Genomic DNA, 22,669 nt, shown 5'->3' with positions numbered 1-22,669 from the left:
GGAAAGGCAGGAAATGTCCTGATATTGAGGGCAATGGATGGAAAGTCATGCTGCAACTACATCAGATCTCTGACTGCATGTTAGAAGTCTTGCGGTTCTCAGAAATAGGCGTCATGAGGAAGTTCTGGGATCTCCATCCTTGATGTTTTTGGTGTGGGTTGTTTTTTTGCTTGTTTGTTTGTTCGGAGTTTTTTTGGGTTTTTTTTGTTTGTTTGTTTGTTTTTTTTTTGAACAGATTAGAAAAACACCTGCCAAGAATATCTTGTGTTTTAGGGGGGACAGTCCAGATGGGTTCTTGAGGTCTTCCCAGGTGTGTTTTCTGCTGACCTATGCAAAGCACATCCTAAGAAGCATGGCGTCAAGCAGGAGAAGTAATAGACCCTTCAGTGCCCTGCATTTCCGTGGCAGGGGGACATCTTGATAAACTTGGTTTTAGTCAGGGCACATCACTAAAATGTTCTTGCTTCACAAGGACAGGCCAGACACTGGGGGGTGAGCTGTGATTTAGTCTTTCTCCACTAACTACCATTGGTTGAGTCTCTTGATCTAATAAGCTTGAGATGACGAACTGACCTGTTCTTTTCTCTCCCCTGAAGACCTGGGATGATGAGCTGGAAAGATCAGCCCACGCTTGGGCTCAGCAGTGCATCTGGGACCACGGGCCGAGTGCCCTCATCAGGTCAATTGGACAGAACTTGGCGGTTCACTGGGGCAGGTAAGAGTTGGGGTGCTACACACTCATTGCAAAGAGCAATTTATGGATCCTCCTTTAGAACCAGTTGGAAAGGGTTGCCTAATTGATGCTTAGTAGAGCACTGGGGAGACAGGAGAAAAGCAGAGGATGATTAATTGCTATTGCTTTGGTGAGCTAGTTACAGTGAGAACGTCTGCAGCCACCTTCAGCTGACTGTTCCCAGCAAACCAACACGGATGTGGGTTACTCCATTTATCTGTATCTCTGGGTAACGCAGCTGTAACGTGCTTAAGGTCACTCTTACCCTTACAGAGAACAGCTACAGAAGCCGCAACCCTTGCTCCTAAATCTGCTGGTTTGGGGGTGTTTCTAGCACCACGCTGAGAACCGTCTGAAAGCTGAGGTTTCTCAGGAACAAAGTCTGGACTCAGCTGCTAGTTCAGAACTTAATTATCTCTTACTGTATTTCCCATAAATATTTATCCAGCTCCAAATTTCTCTTTACTTGAAACCGCTTTGCAGATTTCTTTTGCAACTTCCTGGGGAAGTTTTTTAACCTAGAGTTGTTAACCCAGCTAGGAAAGCTGATGTTAAGGCTTCCAAATGGATTTGCCTCTCCACATCACCGTGAAATTTGTTTATTGTTAAGCCCCTATCATCAAACCTGTTGTAGGTCAAATCTGCTTTGTACAGCAAACATTTTGTACATGCTCAGGAGGACATATGGGTGGAAATGCAGTTATGCTCGTTGTAAATCAGGTAGAACTTGGTCGAAAGCAATGGAAATTTGCTGGTATGAAATTGGCCCGATTATAAAAATCGGGCCCGTTTTTGTTGGCAGAATTAAATAATGATTGGAAAGTAGAGTGGTTAATCCATTGGAAACAAAGTCAAAAGATTGGGCTGTTCTTGGCTCTCCTACAAGCGTTCAAGATGGCCATGGGTTACTGATGGAGGTAGATCCAATCTTTCTCCCTTTGCAGTCACCAAGAGGAAAAAGAAATCAGGTTTATCTCAGTTTTTTCAGGTACGGGCCATAACTTGATTGCCTCAATTTCCTCTCCTGTAAAATTGGATTCGGAAAGTATTCACTTAAAGACATCATGAGATTAATGTTTTTAAAATGCTTGTAATGAATGATTTTTTAATGAAGAGCTGGCTGAAAGAACAAACTCCAGTTGGCAATGATATCATGCGTATTTCTGGCCGCTTGCTTCATGTGAGCTGTTGAAAGCAATAAAAAGCGGTGGGTTTGAAGCAGGGCTCTGCTCTGACACAGAGTTTGCAGACTGCTCTGTTTGCTCGCTGTGTACGTAGCATGCAAACCGTGTATGAATTCCTAGAGACGGTTTTAACACCCTTCGTTTTTCCCTCCGCCCCGCGACAGCACAAGTAGCATCAGTGCTACCAGCATCTGGTGCACGGTTTGCACAAAGCGCACGCAGTTTATAGAATCACAGAATGTGTTGGGTTGGAAGGAGGATGACCTTTAAAGGCCATCTAGTCCAACCCCCCTGCAGCCAGCAGGGACATCTTCAACTAGATCAGGTCGCTCAGAGCCTCGTCCAGCCTGGCCTTGAACGTCTCCAGGGATGGGGCCTCCACCGCCTCTCTGGGCAACCTGGGCCAGTGTTGCACCACCCTCAGTGTAAAGAACTTTGTCCTAATGTCTAATCTAAATCTGCCCTGCTGTAGTTCAAAACCATTGCCCCTCATCCTATCGCTACACGCCCTTGTAAAAAGTCCCTTTCCAGCTTTCCTGTAGCCCCCTTCAGGGACTGGAAGGGGCTCTAAGGTCTCCCCGGAGCCTCCTCTTCTCCAGGCTGAACAACCCCAACTCTCTCAGCCTGTCCTCACAGCAGAGGTGCCTCCAGCCCTCGGATCATCTTTGTGGCCTCCTCTGGACCCACTCCAACAGGTCCACGTCCTTCTTGCGCTGAGGGCTCCAGAGCTGGACACAGTACTCCCAGGTGGGGTCTCACGAGAGCAGAGTAGAGGGGGAGAATCACCTTTATGCGGTGGCTCGGTGCAGAGGGAAATTGCTGCAATAAAAGGTGGGGTACGTGTGGAGGGCACCAGCTCTTCTGCACCAGCGCTCGGTGTTGACGTGAGTGCGAAAAAGGCCACTCGCTTTCAAAGGCCTTACAGTATGAACTGCTAGCCTGCTTCCAGATTTAGCACGTTGCCTGGTGGTAAAATAGGTACACGATGGCTTTCGGTTTAAGATGTTTGGCAAACCTTAACTTCTGTTTACTTTAAAAATACAACTTTCCGCCAAACTAGAAGTTTTTTTTGGTGGTTGTGTGGAAAAGTCAGGAGGACATTTCGGGTCAGCGGCACTTGAAGAGCATGTCAAACCTATAAATAATACAGAAAGTCAGAGCAGGCTGTGAATCTTGGGGGGAAAAAAACCAATCTTTAACATTTTCAATGAGATTCCCCCCCCCCGCCCCCAGATCATTAGGCCGTATTACTGGGCTCTTCAAGTAACACCTTCTCAATGAATGGAACTTGCCTCAAGAAACTTTTATATAAAACTTAGCAAACTATATTAAAAGCTTATATTAAAACTTAGCAAACTTATATTAAAAAATCTGACCTTACAATGTGGCAGCAGGCTATGGGTATTGTTTGGAAACTTTCTACCAGGACTTTGTGACTTAAACTGTCTTTGCTCCTTCAGGTATCGCTCTCCAGCTTTCCATGTCCAGTCTTGGTACGATGAAGTTAAAGATTACACCTACCCGTATCCTCATGAGTGCAACCCGTGGTGCCCGGAGAGATGCTCTGGCTCTATGTGCACACACTACACCCAGGTAAAGGAGATGAAGAGCTTTTGTACCCGTGCTCTCAGTGTCCCCCCGGTGTCCCCTTTGTCACTGCAACCTGTGCCCAGAGCAGGGTGGTTTGCTTATTTCTGATACCTGCCTTGCGCTTGCAGATAGTCTGGGCCACGACGAACAAGGTCGGCTGTGCCGTGAACGTCTGCGAGAGGATGAACGTCTGGGGAGAAATCTGGGAGAACGCCGTCTACCTGGTCTGCAACTACTCGCCCAAGTAAGGCAGATAGATGAGCTGGGCTCTCGCCAGCTTTCCGAAAAACTGGCAGGTTGCTGAACTAGCCCAGGATCTGGGGAAGAGATTTCAGGCAGTCTAGACTGGTGGTTGTGGCTTTAAATTTTCTCTTTAGACGGCGGCACGGGGCTGGTTCAAGGCTTTGCCTGGAAAACTGAATGAGGGGCCGGGGCCAGGCTGGAGCTTTGATGTTCCTGCCACGGGAAGGAGGAGCAGGAGATGGCCAGGACGGAGCTGGAGGCTGGCTGGAGGGTGGGAGGGGATGGGGTGGTGATTAACGCCGCTCAGCGCTGCTCCAGCAGCAGCCTCTGTCCCCAGCCAGGTAGGCGGCCCGTATCGTGACACATTTTCACCGCTTCCCCCTGCAAAATCTGCTGGTTTAAACATGCCGCTGCTTCGTGCAAAGCCAGCCCTGCAGCCGTCGCTGGTGGAAGCGAAACCAGCTGGGGCCTGCTGTGAAGAGTTAAATCCCAGACCCAATGAGCTCCCCGTGGATTAAAAAAAAGAACAGTGAAATAGCTAAATCTTGACTGATGCAGTTAACTTGTTGGTTTGATTAAGTTTTAAAATGAAAATCACATTTCTCGACTACTGCATCCAGCAGAATTTCCTCCCTGGCAATGGCAATTAATATTTTCTGCTTTAATGGCTAACGGGAGAAGTATTCCCACTCCAAGTCCTTGGTGATTTAAATCTTAGCAACGAAACGAAACGGGGAAATCACTGTATTCAAATGGGGTGGCTTGGAGAGCATCTGACTTGTGGAGATCACAGGGGCAGAAAGATGGAGAGAAATAAGACGTGGGTACAGAGCTGGCAGCTCATGGCAGGATCCGGGCAGAGCCCTATGGGGGCTCTGTCAAAGCCCCTCTCCCCACATTAGCTACGGAACGTGTTATGCTTGTGGGATTTGATAACCTCCTCCTCATATGGGATCTCACCATCTCCCATGGAGCTCCCGCAGCAGGCTGGGCTGTTTGCACGTCATCCATTCAGGGCTGCTGGATGGAAAAATACTCTGTTTCTGCAGTTTCTACTTAATCTTTGTCTCTCTGGCATCAGCGCGCATTGTCCTCATCTAGCCTTATAGGTGGAGACAGCTGAAAGAGCAATAACCCAAGGGCTGAACTCCGGCTCCTTCAACCTTCCCGGCCCCTAAAGTTTGCAGGACAGAGGGCCAAAAGGGACTTTTGTTTCTGGGTAGTTTCTTGAGGAAAATGCAGTAATCCATTGATTTACTTCTGTTTACATAAGATCACAGTATTTATGTTGGAGTTTAATGTAAAAGCGATATTGCACGCAATTTTTTTAAGTAAACCCCTAAAAAGAAAATCATCTTGGAGGTGAAATGAGGAGGAACATTTCTCATACAAGGCTCTCCTGGGCTGGATGTTTAGTCTTTGCGTCCTGCAAAGGGCCAGGACGATGTTTCTGCAGCCTCAGAGGCCAAACTGGGGACTTGAGGATGGCCAGGTTGGGCGAGTGCGAAGTGCTGCTCTGGTTCCCAGATGATGATCTGGCGTGAGGGTCCGTGTATTTCTGGTGGCTTTTTTTCCTGTTTGGAAACGGTTCCAGATGGAAAATGGACCAGTTTGGAAATGCGAAGAGCTGTGCTCCAGCCTGGCTCGTGCAGCTGCCTGGGGGTGTTGCAGAAAATGGTGAGGAGACTTGTGGCTCTGAGGAGCAGGAGAGATGAAGGCAAGCGTTGGGCAAATGGAGGCAGCAGGCAGGCAGCCCCTGAGCTATCGCTGGAGGACAGCAGGCAGCACAGGGACGGAAAGAGTGGGGACAAGCCGACTTTTCCCTATTTATAACCCTTTATCCAAGGATGAGCATAGCAGAAACACCTGTTTTCCCCACTCCCTTAGTGCCAGGTGGTCGCGGGGGTTTGGGTGAGTATGTGGGTGCCTGAGGGGTGCGCGTTGCTCCTGTGCTTGCAGGGGCAACTGGATCGGAGAAGCCCCGTACAGGACCGGCCGCCCCTGCTCCGAGTGCCCGCCGAGCTACGGAGGAGGCTGCCAGAACAACCTCTGCTATAAAGGTACGTGGCGGGGGGGGGGCTTGGGGCACCCTCCTGCGCGGGGGCGGAAAAGGCTGGGGCAAACTTCTGCCTGCAAACTTTTCATTAGAAGCAGCCGCAGCTCTACGCGCCTTTTAATTAGCCATCCTTAATATTTCGACATGGCGACAGGCGGGGAAAAGCGGTGGTCGCTGCTGAAAGCGAGAAGCCCCGAAGTGCTTAAAATCCGCAGCCGGGATTCGGCGCGTTTTCCCCGGCGAAAGCGAGAGCGAGCGCTGGGATGGGGGAAGAAGCCGCTCTGAGCTTTACACGGGTCTGGCTCGGGAGCTCCGGCGGGATTTTGAGCGCTGGCAGGCTGCGGGCAGGAGCCATCCCGTCCTCGCGGGGTTTGTTTGGGAAGGGAATGTTCTCCGGCGCTTAACCAGAGGCGACGTGGGTGGGCAGAGCTTGGCCGCCTGCCCCCGCTCCTTCGGGGGCCAGGGACGGAGCGTTTCCCTCTCCTCCCCACCTTGGTTTTCACGGCTGCAAAATGAATAGAGCGATTCGTGTCTCTTGGAGGAGAGGAGGGGATCGCGGACGGTTTTTCCTGACCTGTGGAGTTTTCCCGGAATAGAGGTCAATAGAATTAAAAAAAATTATTAGCGCCGAAAGCTCCAGTGGAGCAGTGCTGTCCCCCGGCACGCGGGATTTTCTGGGGTCACGCATTGAGGGCATTTTCCTCCTTCCTTGTGTTTTGCTTCACGGAGAACTGGGCGCTTAGAAACAGGCAGGTTCCCTGGAGACTTGCCCAAAACGGAGGCTTATTTTGCTGCATCATCGCATTTATCGTCTTTAGCCTGGGGTCGCGGGTCCGGGGGAGGTCCCCGGGGTGCAGGAGAGGGAAGGGGATGCCTCGGTGGTAGAAAGCCCTCTTGGAGCCACCATCCATCATTCCTCTGTTTGCACCATTCTTCTCCTCATCGCCGAGGACGAGAGAGGTGCAACGTTTCAGGTAGGACGGGCCAAGCGGAATGAATTTTGCTGGCACCCTTTCCGAAATCCCGCTGCCTGGCTGCAACAGCAGGCAGCTTGTTCTCCATCGAAGGGTAAAGCGAGGGATAAACCTGATGTAGCAGGACCCGTGTTCTACCGGAGGATCGGCTGAAGCCATGCTGATGGGGTGGTTTGGAGAAGCAAACCCAGGTGGGAGGAGAGAAGGTTCCAGCCACATTCCCAAACACTAGGGTCTTCTTTTTGTGCGACCTTCAGAAAATGTGTGTTTTCCTCCAGAGAGAAAGAACTGTATGGGGAAAAAGAAGAACCGTCAGCACACTTATTAGTGGGGATCATTTCAAACCTTTATGTAAGATGCTCTAAATGCCACTTTTTTGCAGAGGAGCGGGAGAGGAACAGATCTCCCCTCCTGGTGCTGCACCTGCCCTGGCAATAGCCCTGCGCTGCCTTTAACGGGCATTTTTGAGTTTCCAACTATTTAAAAGCAGGTCCTCGTCAAACCAAATCACCTCCCTCAAAATGCAAACCTGCCTGACTTCCTCCTCAACGCGAGCACGCTGTAATTATCTTCAATCCCCTCTTCTAACAAGATTACCGTTACGAAGATCCAGTCGTCGTCGAGACGGATGAGACCAATGAAGTGGAGATTTCGCAGGTGGCGGAGCAAACGCCGGTGCGGTTCTACCCTCCAGAAAGCAAGCCCAACAAACCCAGCAAGCCCAAAAAAGTCATGCCGGAATCTTACATGAGTAAGGCAGCCTCTTTCCTTTTCAGTTCTTACAAGTTTTGAAGTACCTCTATGGGAGATGGTATGGAAAGCGGTGGAGGAGGCTTGGGGGAAAAATAACTGGGAGGATGCTTGAGTGAAGGGGGAGGTAATCTGTGTGCAAATTCACTGTTAATTACGGCAGAAGCCTGCCAGAAGCTTTCAAAAGCCCCTCGTGCCTTCTGCATGTCAATCTGCAGTAGTTATTTGTTCTTTTAAGCCATCTCAAGGAAGTACCAATGAACCAAAGGTCCCCTGATCCATAATCAATTTAGGAAATACTGGTTTTATTTCCCAGTTAAAATACTCTACACTCAGCTGTTATCTCCTTTGCAGTTTGTTTGTTTGTTTTTTTTTTTCCTTTTTTTAAATTGGTTTCCTTTTTATTTCTTGCTTGGGAAGATTTCTGAAGTTATTTGCGGAGCTGGTAGTACTTCCTCAGTTGTTTTCTCATCACTGTTAATTAAAAGAGACTTATTGTGAAAACAAGGTGAGGCAAGCCAACACATCCTTTTCAAGTTTATCTACTGGCATCTTGAGAGCCTGTAATTAACTGGAGAATGAGAGCTCTGGCTGCAGACCTCGGGCTGTAAATCAAAGCCTTCAGCCCTCAGATGTTTCTTCCTTGCTAATATTTCCAAAGACACCTGTCTCAGGTGAACGGCTATAGAGGCACGAACTGCTCCAGGCTGGTTGGTCTGTGATAAGCTTTTACCTCGCTGCACCAAAGACCTCCAGGAAAGATGCCTGGTGGTTGCTCACCTCCGTAGCTCGACAGCAGGCTGTGGCAGACTCTTTCCTTTTTAAAATATTTATCGATTCTATTTTTTTTTTTTTCTCCCCAGCACAAGTCGTTACCTGTGAAACCAAGATGAGAGATAAATGCCGAGGCTCAACATGCAACAGGTAGCGTTTTATTGATACCTTTTGGAGCGCTGTGGGGGGAAAAAAAGTGGCCTAAAAATTGTCCAGTTCTTGCAAACTGGCTATAAACATAGGCCATACCTTGTATTTTTTGTGACTATCTAGGTATATCTTTTTTTTTTTTTTTTTTTTTTAAAAAAAGCCTTAATTTCTCTTAATACAAAGCCTTCAGCCAAGCCTAGCAAGAAGGTGACTCAGTTGATTTTACTCAGCCACGATGACCCACAGTTTCAGGTGTCCAAAATCGTTTAATAAATTTTGGCAGAGTCATTTTTGAGCTTTTTTCATGCATTCCACTGCTGTCCAAGCCAGACCAATAATTCATGGCTTGTCCCATCCCAGCCAGTCAAGAACTTCTGGTTAAGGTTTCTGCAAAGAACGGGACAGTTTATCACTTGGAGAAAAACCAAATCCACAGAATCTAAATATTGGTCGGGCTTTTAAGGAGGGTGGAGAAACTGTTTTAAGAAGTAGCTATTTTGCAACCTTGTTTTTAAATGGAAGAGTTACGTGAAATGAATGGAATGACTATTAAATGAAATAGAGTCAAAGTCTGTTTTTCTTGAATTGTTTTTTCGCCACCCTCAAAGATATATATCTTCACTAGGTATTTGTGCCCAGCTGGCTGCTTGTACAGTAAGGGAAAGATCTTTGGAACATTTTATTATGAGAGTGTAAGTACCTTTTAATAGCTCATAGATGTAATTTGTGGGGACTTAGTGGTAATAACAGAAATGGGAAATGCCAACAATCCTAGTGTAATTTGGCTTTTCGCATTCTCCGGTTGGGGTGCTGTAACAGGGTGCTAATAAAGATTATCTGTATTTTCCTCATGTTAGTGATGAAAAAAGAAGCAGTCTGGAAAGGCAAAGTGTTTCCAGACGTGATTTTATCATGAATACCTTTAACGTGCAATGAAACCCATGGAAAGTGAGGGAAGGGGATCAATCGACGGCTCTTACGGAGATCTCTTTAGTGCGGGCGGCCGTCATACTGAACAGAAACTTTATATGAAAAACACTACGAAACATTGTAACTAAATAATAGTTTGGGCTGATTTGCTGGATCTTGAATTAGCAAGATAATTTATAAATAAAGCATGGCACTGTTCTCCCATCAAAACTACTTTTGGGGTGAAGAGAGGTTGAAGAGATAAAAAGGGTTTTGCGTAAAAAGTGTGCCTGCTTTCCCCATCCCCGCATGACTGCGTCGCCCGCGGTACATCTCTGCCCTGCAACTCCTGTGATCGCAGACAGCCGCCTCCTCCAAGTGGTTTCAGCAGAAATATTTTGGGTTTGAATATTTTCTTGAGAACTGGAAGTATTTCATACTGGTCGTTAATTTCCAGTGCTGCTTTTCTTCTAAATTGTATCTAAATGTACCGTTTAAATGTATTTAAAAAAAGCTCGCCATTCAACCAGACAGTGCTTAAAATAATAATAATAATAATAATAATAATAGAATAAGGCAGTGTTGGGAGAGTAAGATTTAACTACCAGATTCCAAAGGGGTGTGCTCAGCTTATTTTCCATTTGGCGCTTTGGTGGTGGTTTCATTTCTTCTTCGTTTTTTTGCACAGCGGTTGGTCAGCGTTGCTCTGTGAATGAGATTTATTTCACATGCTATTTGTGTTTGTGCTCTCGTCAGTCATCAAGCATCTGTCGTGCTGCAATCCATTACGGCATCCTGGATAATAAAGGAGGACTGGTTGATATCACGAGGAAAGGGAGGACACCGGCTTTTGTGAAGTCTACCCGGAACGGCGTGGAGTCTTTTAGGTACGACCTTCGTAAAAAAGTTTTTTTTTTTTTCTTATTTGCTTTAAATATAGGCAATAAAGAAATACAGGTTCAGTCGTCTTCGTTGCTTATATTTAGACGTAGTGATTCAAGTAATTCTAGTCTGCTTATTTTTTTAATAAATGTTTTTGTTTGCTTGTTTTGCAGGAAAAGTAAGCCTTCAAATGCATTCATGGTTTCCAAAGTCACAAGTAAGTGTTAAAAGTTGAGAAGAAGCCATTGCTGCTGGAGTTTTATGGGACATTTGAAAACGTCATCCCTTGCAGTGCTCTTTTTCATTTTAAGTGGTCGTGTCGAATGGTTCAGTGTCACAGCTAAACCCTAGAGTGGTGATCCGTCACCCACTGTGGGCAATTCCACCATCAACCGCCTCGCATTTCTATGGGGATGTAAGAGGGGGAGGTATAGAAAAAGGCGATAATGGTGCCTTTCCAGCAGCATGTCCTGGCGATGGTTCAGACATCACCTGCAGTGTCACAAGCTGCTGATAACAAAGTGGTGGAAGATGAGCCATCCTTGCGTGAAAGCCTCAATCTAGCGTGAACACTGCACATATAAAAACAAGAAGTACCTAAATAATAGCGCAATAGTATAATGAAACCTGTAATAGGAAGTTAGTTTATAACGGTGAGTCATATTTATGATGAGCGTGTAAATAAATGCTGAGGAGCTCTACTTTTTAAACAATTCACCTTTTCTGAGTGTCTTTGAATAATTCCTCCTCCTCCATCATGTAATCATCACTTTGATTAGATCCACTTTCAGGGGAAACTAAAGGTGTCAGGTTATTTGGACTCCACATCATGAGCTGCAGCAAAAATACACCGTCTTGTGGATCAGCCGCTTTTCTCTTTTGAAAGCTGTGACCTTTTTTAAGGCCACATTGTACATGCTAGCAGGAATTCTGCCGGTCAGCCCTCTCCTGGGCGCGTCCCGCTGGCAAAGGAGCGAGGAGCTTTCCTCCTGGTGCCCTCAGCTGGACATGGGTCTCACCCGATGCGTTGCGTGACCGTGACTTGTGTTTTCTGCAGCTGCCTGAGCTATTAGCTCGAGTAATTTGCCTTTCCGTATTTATTTCCGCAGCACAGACGCTGGATTGCTATACTACAGTGGCGGAGCTGTGCCAGTTCAAAAAGCCGGCCACCCATTGCCCAAGGTAACTGCGTGCCACGAGCAGGAGCCCGCTTATGTTCTGCTTAAACCCGCTCCGCGCTGAGGATGGAGGATGCCGGGACGCTGAGGTCCCCAGATCCGAGGGCGAGCGGGAACGGAGCTGATTGTACCGGATGAACTGGAGGAGGGGGCTGGGAATGGCACCTTTCCTCCCGCCACCGTGCTTTTCTTGGCACCGCGATAGAAAATTCACGTTAAGTTTTCAGACCCTTTCAGTGACATGTAATAAGTGAGGCTACCTGATGCCGTTTCAGCGGACCCCTAGGTATGGGCCTGCAGCTTCACACTCTGCCTTGGTTCCCCTGCACCTGCTGGTTTTTGGATGCGCTTTCCCTTTCCACCTTAAAATACGGAAGAAGTTTGTTCTAGAAAACTGCTTTGTGCGGGTGTAGGTCGTGGCAGGGCAGGGGGGCACAGACACGTGCAAACGATTACGTGCATACCGTCGCGCAAAAATATAGGTACTGCCCTTTGAAAATGTCATGAAAGACCGATCCCTCTTTTACCGGCCCAAACCCCGCTATTTGCAGTTCTGCAGTAACTACCAAATGTCATCTGAGGGGAACAAATAATTAAATTCACTGTTGCCACCTGCAGACCAGATGCAGGCACTTGAAATCTCCCAAGAATGCAGCTTGCTTTCCTGTTGAGCCTTGATATAGGGAATAAATATGAATAAATTGTTTTCTAGGATTTATTGTCCAGCCCACTGTAAAGACGAGCCGTCGTACTGGGCACCGGTGTTCGGCACAAACGTTTATGCAGATGTGAGTATGGTCCTTTCCCCGCCGACCCCCTGTACCACGACGTCTGTATCGCAGAGCCGGGGTCATGCTCTGCGATTTAGGGAAAAGAGTCGAACCCCTCCCTGTTCGTCGCGATGTGGGGATGGGGTAGATGGGGATGAAGGAGGAAGTAGCACCAACAGCTACGACTCAAAGTTGGGGGTCAATGGGCTTGGGGAGCCCTTCCACTCTCCGGCACTGATTTATTCTTACGGACTCGGGCATGTCACTTAGCCCCTCTGTGCCGTAGCGCTTGTCCGCCTTTGCAAAGTGATTTGGGCTCTACGGATGAGCACCAAAGGGCTTTTATTACATACTATCACACTAAATATTGGCAAAAATAGACCTTCTTCCCCTTCCCCTGTTCTCTTCTTTCTGGGAGCCGACAGCGTTTTTGAGCAGTCGGGATGCGGCGCAGAGCAGTGGAACGAAAGCATCCGGGTTGGTTTTACTGGTTTGTTTTTCTAAACTCTGCTCTCTGGGATGAGCAGAGACTTGATGCTAAAACTAAGCAAAGAGTAATTTTTTTGAAATCTCTTAATATTAGGCCTCTAAAAACTGGGTTTCAACGTTTTTCCATTTGCGGGTGCCTCTTTTTTTTTTTTTTTTTTTTCTTCCCTTCCCCCCTCCCTGCCCCCCGCAACGCCGGAGGTTGTGTTTTAGAAACGCCAGCTCCCTGGCTGCTGCGCAGCCTGTAGGAACGTGCTTTTTTGAAGGCCTGGGGGGAAGCAGTCGGCAGGTCGTGGACCCCCAGCTTGGGGGTCAGCGTGAAGCTTTGCCAGACTCCCGAGAAAAAAACCATCCTGCAGAAATCATTCAAAAACTTAGGGGCAAGCAATTTCGAAAGCGATTTTAAAAAAAAAAAAAAAACCCAACCAACCAACCCTATTTTTTTTTATTTTACTTGAGATCCATTATTTCAAAGGTAGGGCTGCGCAAACAGGTTAGCCTGGGCTAGCTCACACGCAAATCCATCAGGCAGCTGCCACCCCGCGGTACCTGCCTCTCTGCGTGCTCCGACCTGCAGGAAATGGGAAATAATTTCCTCTGTTTTACTGAGGACAAAACTACCTCAGATTACCCCCGAACGGGGCCTGCGATTACAAGGGTATTAGGCGAGGACCAGCATCCCGGGCTGGCATTGTTTCCCGATTTGTACTGACGCAAAAGGATTAGTGTCCTTTAATGAATCGCAAGCTCCATTTCCTACCCTACCCCCTGGGCGTTGTTTCATAAAACGGGGGCATGGACTGTGATTTGGGAGAAAAATAAAAGAGGAAAAGAAAAAGTATTTGGCCACTTCCTAGAGGGTTCGGTTAACCTTTTTCTGGACTACTGTACTAATTGGGTGGTGTGGGCGTAACAAGGGAATAATTTAGGTTTTTTACGAGAATTGGTAGCAAAGCAGGTGAAGCCAGCTGGGAAAAAGGAGTTTGAGGCGGCTGTGGAACATGCTGCAGAGGGATAGAGAGGTATTGATGCTGAGAAGTGCTCCGGCTGGAAAGCTGACAGGAGAAACACGCATGCTGTGCAGGGAAAGTTTGGGCAAAGGCTTTTCCCAGGGAGCTCGGGGCGTGCAGGATGCTCTCCAGGAGGGGATGCTGTGATTTAACCCCGCGGCCGAGGGATAATTAAAGCAGGCAATAAGTTGGATGAGACAAGTGCTAGCCTTCTGGGAGGGCTCTTCGGCTTCACGTCTAGAGTCACAGCCCTGGGGGGACTTCTGCCCCGGCTGTGTCTTCTTAAATAAGTTATCTAAAAGAAAATGAAGCATTTTGCCCTGTTTCCACTCCGCCCTCCCCGCGAGGCGCCCTCTGGCCTTTTAGCACCTCCCTCAAAAATTCCATTTGCTAAACGCTCTGGCAGGTAAGGAGTCGATAGCCCAAGCTGTAACGACAAAAATGCCTGGCTAGCCTGTGCAACTGGACCTGATTCACTGTGCTTTTGGCCCGAGATAGCATTCACATTCACACGGTCCCAGGAAGGCGTGAAGAGCAAAGCTGTGACGTGAAGAACGGGCAATTTTTGTGAGATAAGTCTGATTTTTATCCAGGTGGCATAGGCGCCGCTATCTTGGTGGGAGTTAAGGAATTTTTACCAACTTTAAATGCATTCTGATCGTTTGTTGTTTTTTGTTTTTTTTTTTGTTTTTTTTAACTCATCATTATAAAATTATCTCGGATTGCGTGTTTGTAAGATTATCTCCTGGGTATTCCTGGTGGCTTAAAGCAGAAAGACACGTTGGCAGCCTTTGCCTTAAGAAGCGGTGCAGGCAACTGTTCATGGTGAAATTAGTAAGACAGTGGCACAGGGACATAGAAGACTCTTAAAATTTGGGGTAAATGAATGAAATGCAAGAAAATATGCTCCGGGAAGAGTTCATGCCCAAGTCCCGGGTCTTTCCACTGAAAAGCATTACTTTGTGGTGAGAGCAGCCTTGCTGCCTGCACGCAGGGTGTGCAGATGGAAGAAATACGTGGGGACGCAGGGGGGAACGTACCCAGCATCCTTCCGGTGCTGAAATTAGCAGTGGGCAACAGACAATTCGTTGCCTCTTTTCCCTGGCGGCGCATTGGAGGAAAAATTAAAAAAAAATTTCTATGATCGCACGACTGTGCCCGGGGAAACAGAACTCGGCTCCGGCTGCCGTGGACAGAACCAGTTCTGGGGTGACGCTGGAGCTGTGTGATCGCCTGGGGGTCGTTATCGAGGCTGTAAAAGAGCTTTTAAATTTCACAAGGCACTGCCATTTGTCGCTCTGCCTGGCTCCTGGCGTGACAGACGCTGCAAAGGAAACCTGTCCCCATCCCTGCTCAGGAGCCCCGTCGAGCTAGGAGAGAAAACAGTGTTCTGCTCTTGAGAATAAGGTCTTTTATCTGCAGTTGTGCAGTAATTAGTCGGAGGAGGACAGATCACCTATATAACGAGGCAGGCTTGTATCACCAGAGGAAACCAACTTGGGTGGCTCAGCTCTCAGGAGGCAGGAACTTAGTGATTAAACTGGTCACACTAATGGGGAAATTATGGGTGATTAAACTCATAGTCACGGACTATTGCTGATGGCCCACTATAAAAAAAAAAGCATTGTCATTTTATGGTGTGTGCTTCAGAGTCCACTTCGTCAGGAAATGCTCCCGGAGCATCCCCAGGGGCTACACCCTGGAAAGCTGTTGTGCTGTCCATACGGCTGTCCTACGTCTGAATTTGAGGAGAAGGCCTTTCATCTTTTAATGTCTCATCTTCCAAAAGCTCTGTCATCAATTCATCAAAGAGAAGCCCGGCCTGGGATATGAGAGGGCCAGAATCCAACAGAGTGATAAGGGGAGGTTTGGGGTAAGGCAATAAAAAGCCTGTTGGTCAAAGCTTCTGAGTAAGTGGCAGTACAGCAAGTCCTGGGAAAAAAAAAATAGGAGTGCCTTGGAAAGAACATCGTTTAGGATGTCTCCCAGTGGAGACTGTTGCAAATTGATTCAGGACAGTTTAATTTTATGAGCCAATTTTAGATTTACAGATTTCCCACCGCATACTAGGGCGAATTCGCAGCATATCTTCCAAACGCAGCGTTCCCTTGCTCCCGTGACCATATATAGAAGCAAAATACCAAATTGGCACTCGAAACTCAGAGAGCTGCCAAGAGATAGGCCATCCAAAGCGATAAATATATAGGGGACAAGGCAAACCTGCCATATATGGCTGCGAGAATGAAACAGCACGATCCGTATCGTACGTACGCGATGGGAACGTTTGCCCTTGGCACCGGTTTTGTGGCGCTTTGATTTTTAGCGATCGGGGAGTTTGTGGGGTTGGGCTTTTCACCTGCTGCGGTTCCCCGCGCGTAGCTGGCTTTTGCTTTTTGTCGTTCCAGCTTGCTGTATGTAAATCCTCTAGAGGCTCGATGGCCAAGTTTATACTACGCCTGAGCCTCCTCTGCTTTTGCTCGCTTTTCTGGATGCTTTAGGAGCTTAGTCATCAGTTGTTAGTGTTTTGTGTTCCTCCAGCTCTTCTGACTCTGCACATCTTGGAGAGCAGGGTGACAGCACGATGTGCCCTAGAAAAGCTTGAGTCTTTTCAGAATTGTTAATCTCCCTCCGTACTCGCTGTCGTCTTATGGGGTCATGCCTGCCCAAACCCTACACCACTCAAGGAGTGCAGTCCTGCTGGTTTTCCTAGAAAGAAGGATGTGAACCGTCCTGGGTAACTGGTGGCCATTTACCTTAATGCAGGAAAAGCGTCTGCTTTCCAAGCAACTGGGTGAATAAACTTTGCTGAGGCAGCTGGTCACTAGCAAAGAGTTTCACCGCAGCGGTTTCTCTGGTGCAGACCCGGGAGGCACCGGCTGGAAAGTTGTCCTCGATTCAGCTTTGGACCTGGATGATGTCCCAGGCGCAGCTCCGCCGTAGATGGGAGTGGTGGAAAAGCTGCTTGTCCTCTGCCGTGGTGGTGGATCTTCTTACAGCCGGAGCTTATGACAGACCTACAAGATCTGTCCCGTGACACCATTCATCCCTAGTCTTTCCATAAGAGGGGCAGAATAGTTTCATAGCTTTTTCACTTTATTTTATACTTTATTTTCTGGTTCTCCTTGACGCTTACAGAGATGGTAAATCTGCAGGTATAAAATATACACCGTTTGCAAGTCAAAATAATTAACTATTTTTCAGAGCTCCAGTATCTGCAAAACTGCAGTGCACGCAGGGGTCATTCCGGATGAAAGAGGTGGTTTTGTGGACGTGATGCCTGTGGAAAAGAAGAAAAGTTATGTTGGCTCCTTAAAGAACGGAGTCCAGTCTGAGAGGTGGGTTTTTTTTTTCTTTTTTTCTTTGTACTTTCCTCTTGTTCTCGACTGTGTGTTCAGCGGTATGTCAAAGTCAGCAGGTATCAGCCGGAGAGGCTGGTGGGTTGGAAATATGTGACTTAACAGTGTCGCTGTGGATTTTGAGACCCAAACAAATAGAGCGTGTTGTCCTGCTCTTGCCTTCCGCAAGTGAGTAGCTGCTTTCAGATTGGTGTGAAAGGGATGAAATACTGTTAAGCCTTGTTTTATTTTATTACGGTACAAGTTGATATTAATACCTTTTGTTGTGTGCTTTTAACACATTAAAAGATAAGCACAGGTATTTCCGCAGCTCTCGGCCCAGGTCATGCTTTGAGGCTTAGAACTGGGATTTCCATTCAGTTCCGGGGCGTGGGAGGCATTTGTGTTTGTTAACTAATTTCCTCTGTTCTCTCTGAAAGAATCACGAGTACAATAACCTCTTGAGAGATGATCAAACAGTTTTTGAAGATGGATTTGCCATCCTTGTAGTTTTTGTGTAGTTTCTTTTGGGCCAACCTTGCTGGTTTCAGCGAGCAGTTGCAAATCAGTGCTTCCAAACCCCTGCACCTCCGGATGATCGCACTGACGGAGCTGCACCCCATTGAGTCTTTTCTAATTTGAAACCTCTGTTTCAGCCTGTGATGTATTTTTCCAGATATTGGTGCGATGGTGCTGATTCCTCAGAGTTATCTTTGCAAACGCAGAATTTCCCACTATTGTGGGGGAGGTTTGCTCAGTACTGACATGGTTCCGTCTGCTCTATGTAGATCCTCTTTTATAATTACCTTAAGAAACCCAAAGAAGTTTGCTATTTTTATTCTAATAATGGATATCCCAGAATGCTGTAGAGCATCTCAGAAAATAAAAATACGCTAAGACAGGAAAGCTAGAGGCATTAAATATGAGCTTCTTTAGTATAGATCTAGCATGGTCCGTATTTCGTGGTTGTGTCATTTGCAATTCGGTTCATTGGTTTTAGGTGACAGACCTCCTGTTTGTATGAGTTTTCTTCTGTCTCTGTCTGGCTTTCACTTACCTCTTATACTACCGGACAACTTTTTACTTGGATGGCGGCCTCTGCCCTAGCTAAGAATAAACTCTACGGCTAGCAGTGACACGCAATACGAGCACCAGGTGCTGGTCTAGGGGGTGAGGGAAACCAAAGACGTTCTCGCAGCAGGCATGAGCGCGAAGGTTTGGAAAGCGTTATTTACACTCAGCAAGAAGTAGCACCTTCGTGCTGCGGGATCTGCTGGACAGTGAAATAGCTTTTCAAAGATCAAGGTGAAAACCTTACCCTTTAGGACGCTGGAAATAACCTTTGGTAAAAATACGTACCCAAACAGGTACGGGAAAAGGTCACCTTTAAGATTTATGACTCTTTACACCTGCTGCAAGGTTTATTTTGCGGGAATATGAAATTTTGCATTTTCCCGGGGTTTTGTAGGTCAGCAGGACTGAAGAAAATAAGGGCTGGGAACAGAAACAACCCCTTGCCCCCCGCGCACACAACCACCCCCAGCAGCTCGGAGCCAGAGCTGTTGGGGACGCCTCTGCAGATTGAAAATGGATATATGTATTTATTGTCACTTAATGTGAGCCCATCTGGATACTCCCATTGCCAGCAGCAGGAGATGGGCCAGACAGGCCCTGGGAACCTGCCAGCCTATTTGACAACTGTTTTTAGGAAAGCGCGTTCCTCTTCATGCCCGAAGCCCAGCATAAGGGAGCACAGTGTTCCTTGGATAAAAGCTAGCACTGTGAGAGAGGCTGTTGCTTCCCAGCTCCTTTTGTTGCTGTTAGCACTGTAGATTGGGGTTGAAAACATAAACCAGAGGTGAACTCGTGGATTTGCGTCTCTTCTTTTTCATCCTTTATCTTTCTCCTGCTCGGGCCACGTCAGCACGGAGCCAGCGCGGTGAAGCAGGGCACCCCAAAGAACCTGGGAGCTGCCTGTGGGGCTGTCACACCGTGGGTCCTGCGGTGCTTGCATCTCATTCATTTCATCACTATTTTCCTTTTTCTTTTTTTTTTTTTTTCTTTTTTTGTCCAGCTTGAAGAATCCTTCAGATGGAAACGCGTTCCGAATTTTCGCTGTGAAGCAGTAACTTCCCAGGGAAAGTGCAGGTTTCTTTGGGAGAGCGCTCTGTTGATCTCCAGAGACAGGAAGGCTCCTCTGATGGCATCAGCTCTGACCGTACCCTCCTTGCCGATCTCTTTCAGGGAATTAAAAAAAGAAAAGGAAAAAAAAAAAAAAAAAGACACCAGGTTCTGACTCAGCTGTTCGCATCTCATCGCACCCGTTCAGCGTTGTATCTTTTCGTTTCATGTTTTTGTTTCTCTAGGGGCATTCAGCAATGATAAACTGTTGTAACTTTCTAATTAACGAGAGAGGTGTGCTACACAGAACGGCGGTGGCTCAATGTACAGCAGACGTAGGGATCTCGGCCTGGCCCTGGGTGGCATCTTTAGGGTGTGAAGCATCTATTGCGATGGGCGTTGAGGACGTGCACGGCTGAGTGGACTCAGAAGTGAGAGACTGTCCAGGCGCTGGACCATTTGAAATGAGAAACTGTTCGAAAAGTTGCATCTTTCGGGGAGAGGCTGGGCTTTGATAGAGTGGTTTTGCGTATGTTTGATGTTTTTCTGTGCAAAAGAAGAGAAAATTTGGTCGTTTCCCGATGAGGTGGCGTGCATCAGCACTGCTGTGTAAGGCTGCTGGGGCATCGCGCCAGGCTACGTTGCACGAGGGTGTCATGTTTGGGGAGAGGACCTTCTTGTCGGCCAGACGTCAAGGTTTTTCGGGGACTGGAGTAGGGCGTGAAATGGTGGCAGAGATCCTCGCTGCAGAAAATGAGGCCACCAGATGATCAAAACGGCAGGTTTAGTGTTTGCTGGTCAAACACTCGCAGGTATTTTGCAAGTCTGGCAACCTATGAGAAGTCAGTGAATCGGGGCTCCTGTGCTGGCACATCTCATCCTATACTACACGCCATTTCAAATAAAATTTCAGTTAAATGCAGTGTATTGTTTTATACAGCAGTGCTGGTTGTTTTATCTGTAGTAGTTAAGTAGTGATAAAGTTAATCTTATTTCTGCTAGGAATGGTTGCATCCGTAGGAAGCGTGTTCACTTCACCTTCGTGAAGCTCTTTGTGGTGTGTGCAGTTCTGAGACTTTAAAGATATGGCATAAATTGGGGTAGAAGAATTTTTTCCTGTTCAATTTGTGACACCAACAGATGCCAGCTTTCAGTGTAAATGCGGTACCCGTGAGCACTTGATATCCAGGAGGGTTCATTTTGCAAAACCCATTGGTATTGTAACGATATCGTTAAATGTTTTATTATTTATGTCTCGACATGAATCCAAATGCATTTCAAAGCCAAGAGAAGAGCCTAGCATGACCAGCTCTTTAAGGCAGGAGGGTATTCTCTGCTTTGTTTTGGAAAGGAATTTTTTGAATTGGTCTAAACACAAACCCGACTGTCTTTTGATGCACACACATCCAGTTAACGTCATTACTCATGGGAAGGCCATGTAAACTTTAATTTTCGGTTCTTGGAAATGCAGAGTCTTTCTGATCAATAACTTGGTTGTAATATTGTATAACAAATGGGAAATTATTTCCCTCTGTTTGGCAGATGTCTCATAGCTGCTCTTACGCTCAGGCTGTGTTTGGTTTAATCTAGACAGATATAAAAGCCATCTCTTCAAGCTGTTTCAAAGCACAGACAAAAACGTTCATATGATTAAGCACTTCTTTAATTCTGTAAACACCAGGGAATCAGCACAGAAATTACATTAGCATTCAGTTTGTCTCACCGTTGGGGTTTCTTTCTCTGTGAAATCTGAATTTGTAAAGAGACCTTTTTGTAAAATATGAAATTGGAGCTGCTTTGCGTGGTCTCCAAAAGTGCTGCACAGCAAACCTACCTTTGGGGTGGAGAGAGAGAAATGACTCTATGTGTCGTCGTTGTTTATATAGTGTTGTCTTCCAAGGTGTACAGTATTTGCTTTAGATAGGGAAACAGAATGTTTTTTTTCTTACTAGGTAAATTGATGTCAAAAACAAGTCTTAGAAAAGCTGCTGGTTGGAAATGTTTGAGACCTTGGCAGTGAGATAAGGCTTCCCTGTTTCTGCCCACTGTGAATAATTATGCTATACGTGGTCTGGTTCACGCCCGTTAAATACTGCGGCATGAATCTATGACCATCATGGGCCACAGTGCTATTGATTGAATTGGAAAGTGCAAGAGATGCAACCAGGTATGGGTACTGCAAGAGGACGTAACGCCTCGATGCCTAGCGTAGGATCCCACCTCGAATATGCTGTCCGTGACAATTAACGTATATTGTAAAATGATGGAAAGGAACGTGAGGGCTCTTGGAGAAAAGTCATGGGGATTATCGTGAGCACATAAAAATCCTAACAGCTTGGGATGCAACTACCTGATGAAAAGGGGGTGAGGGAAGAATTGTTATTCCAACAGAAATATCCTAAAATGCTTAATTCAAGTTACAATTGCATATTTTTATCTTCAGCCAACTGGTTTGGATTTTTAGAAACCGATGTTAATTTAAGTCTGTATCTGTTTATTTTTATATTTGTTGTACAAAAGAGAAATTGTGACTTTACTACACAAATATTATTCGAGGTCCTGGGTGCTATTAATTTAAACATACCTCCACCAGAATTAGGTGCGATCAGGTCCTCCAAGGCAGTCATGATATATCAATTACTTGCAATCATGTGTGCTAGCTATTCATATATAGGTGGGACAGTACCAGTTCTTAGCCAAATATTTACGGATTTTATTTCTGATACCAAAACATTTCTCAGCCCGACATATTTCAATGCAGCTTAAAGATGCAGCATACCTTTATATCACCAGATACGTTCCTCCTTAGACCTCAGCTCAGCAGATTAGTAAGCACGTGCCGACTCGAAGCACCCGGGTGTAGCCTTGCTGAAGCGTCTGGTTAAACCCCTGGCAAAGCTGATGCTGCCTGGTGGTTCTTTTCCAATAAATTTATTTTTGAAACCAAGACTGCCAGCGCAGACGCTGCCATTGCAGACCATCTGGCTCAGCGTAGCCAAATCTCCAGAAGACACAACCAGCGTGGTGGTGCTGTGGGGTCTGCGGGCTCCATTGATTTCATCATTTCAAGACGTTCAGCCAACAGCTGCTTGCGGAGTCTCCAGCTGGTCGGTGGTGCAGTCTAAATATTTAGGGCCAGTTCATAGAGTTGCTTTTTTTTTTTTTCTATGAAAAATGATGTATTTTACTTCCTATGTATAAAAGTTTCTTGTAAATTTTTGTGTGCCTTTGCATGTTTTTCAAGGGGCCGTGCGTTTGTTTATAAACTAGAATTTTTTTTTTCTAAATACAGAATTGTAAAATATCATTTTTTTTCCCCCCCTTCCATTTTCTTTTGATTTCTGAATTATTTGTGAAATAAAACCTTCCCAGAATGAGTGCTTCCGTTGTCTTAAATGCTCAGCCAGAGCTGGGGTCGAATTTAGAAGAGCTATTTGGGATTACTCCCGGGGACTGGATTAGCCCCCGGAGAGCCCAAGCGAGATCGGGATGTGCAGAGTCTGTTCCACAGACAAACAAATAAA

General features: G+C 46.6%; 1 protein-coding gene across 4 annotated transcripts in view; it reads left to right on the top strand.

The window, feature by feature from the left end:
• The window catches only part of CRISPLD2 (cysteine rich secretory protein LCCL domain containing 2), a 32,622-nt gene extending 10,170 nt beyond the window's left edge, over positions 1-22,452 (top strand). For 3 of the 4 annotated variants that reach the window (XM_074582797.1, XM_074582798.1, XM_074582800.1), the window contains exons 3-14: positions 597-715; positions 3,378-3,510; positions 3,636-3,751; positions 5,710-5,810; positions 7,373-7,531; positions 8,394-8,454; positions 9,080-9,146; positions 10,120-10,250; positions 10,419-10,462; positions 11,355-11,427; positions 12,136-12,211; positions 16,891-17,294. In XM_074582797.1, the coding sequence (XP_074438898.1) occupies positions 597-715; positions 3,378-3,510; positions 3,636-3,751; positions 5,710-5,810; positions 7,373-7,531; positions 8,394-8,454; positions 9,080-9,146; positions 10,120-10,250; positions 10,419-10,462; positions 11,355-11,427; positions 12,136-12,211; positions 16,891-17,142 (1,332 nt within the window). In that variant the 3' untranslated portion in view covers positions 17,143-17,294. Of the gene's footprint in view, positions 1-596; positions 716-3,377; positions 3,511-3,635; positions 3,752-5,709; positions 5,811-7,372; positions 7,532-8,393; positions 8,455-9,079; positions 9,147-10,119; positions 10,251-10,418; positions 10,463-11,354; positions 11,428-12,135; positions 12,212-16,890; positions 17,295-19,098 lie in introns of those variants that run through there. The other variant, XM_074582801.1, reaches the window with a different exon arrangement.
• The last annotated feature ends 217 nt before the right edge of the window (positions 22,453-22,669 follow it).

Source organism: Larus michahellis, chromosome 4 (genome assembly GCF_964199755.1).
Source record: "Larus michahellis chromosome 4, bLarMic1.1, whole genome shotgun sequence".
Lineage (NCBI taxonomy): Eukaryota > Metazoa > Chordata > Aves > Charadriiformes > Laridae > Larus > Larus michahellis.
The sequence above is the reverse complement of the archived record's forward strand: the minus strand, read 5'-3'. Positions and strand labels throughout refer to the sequence as shown.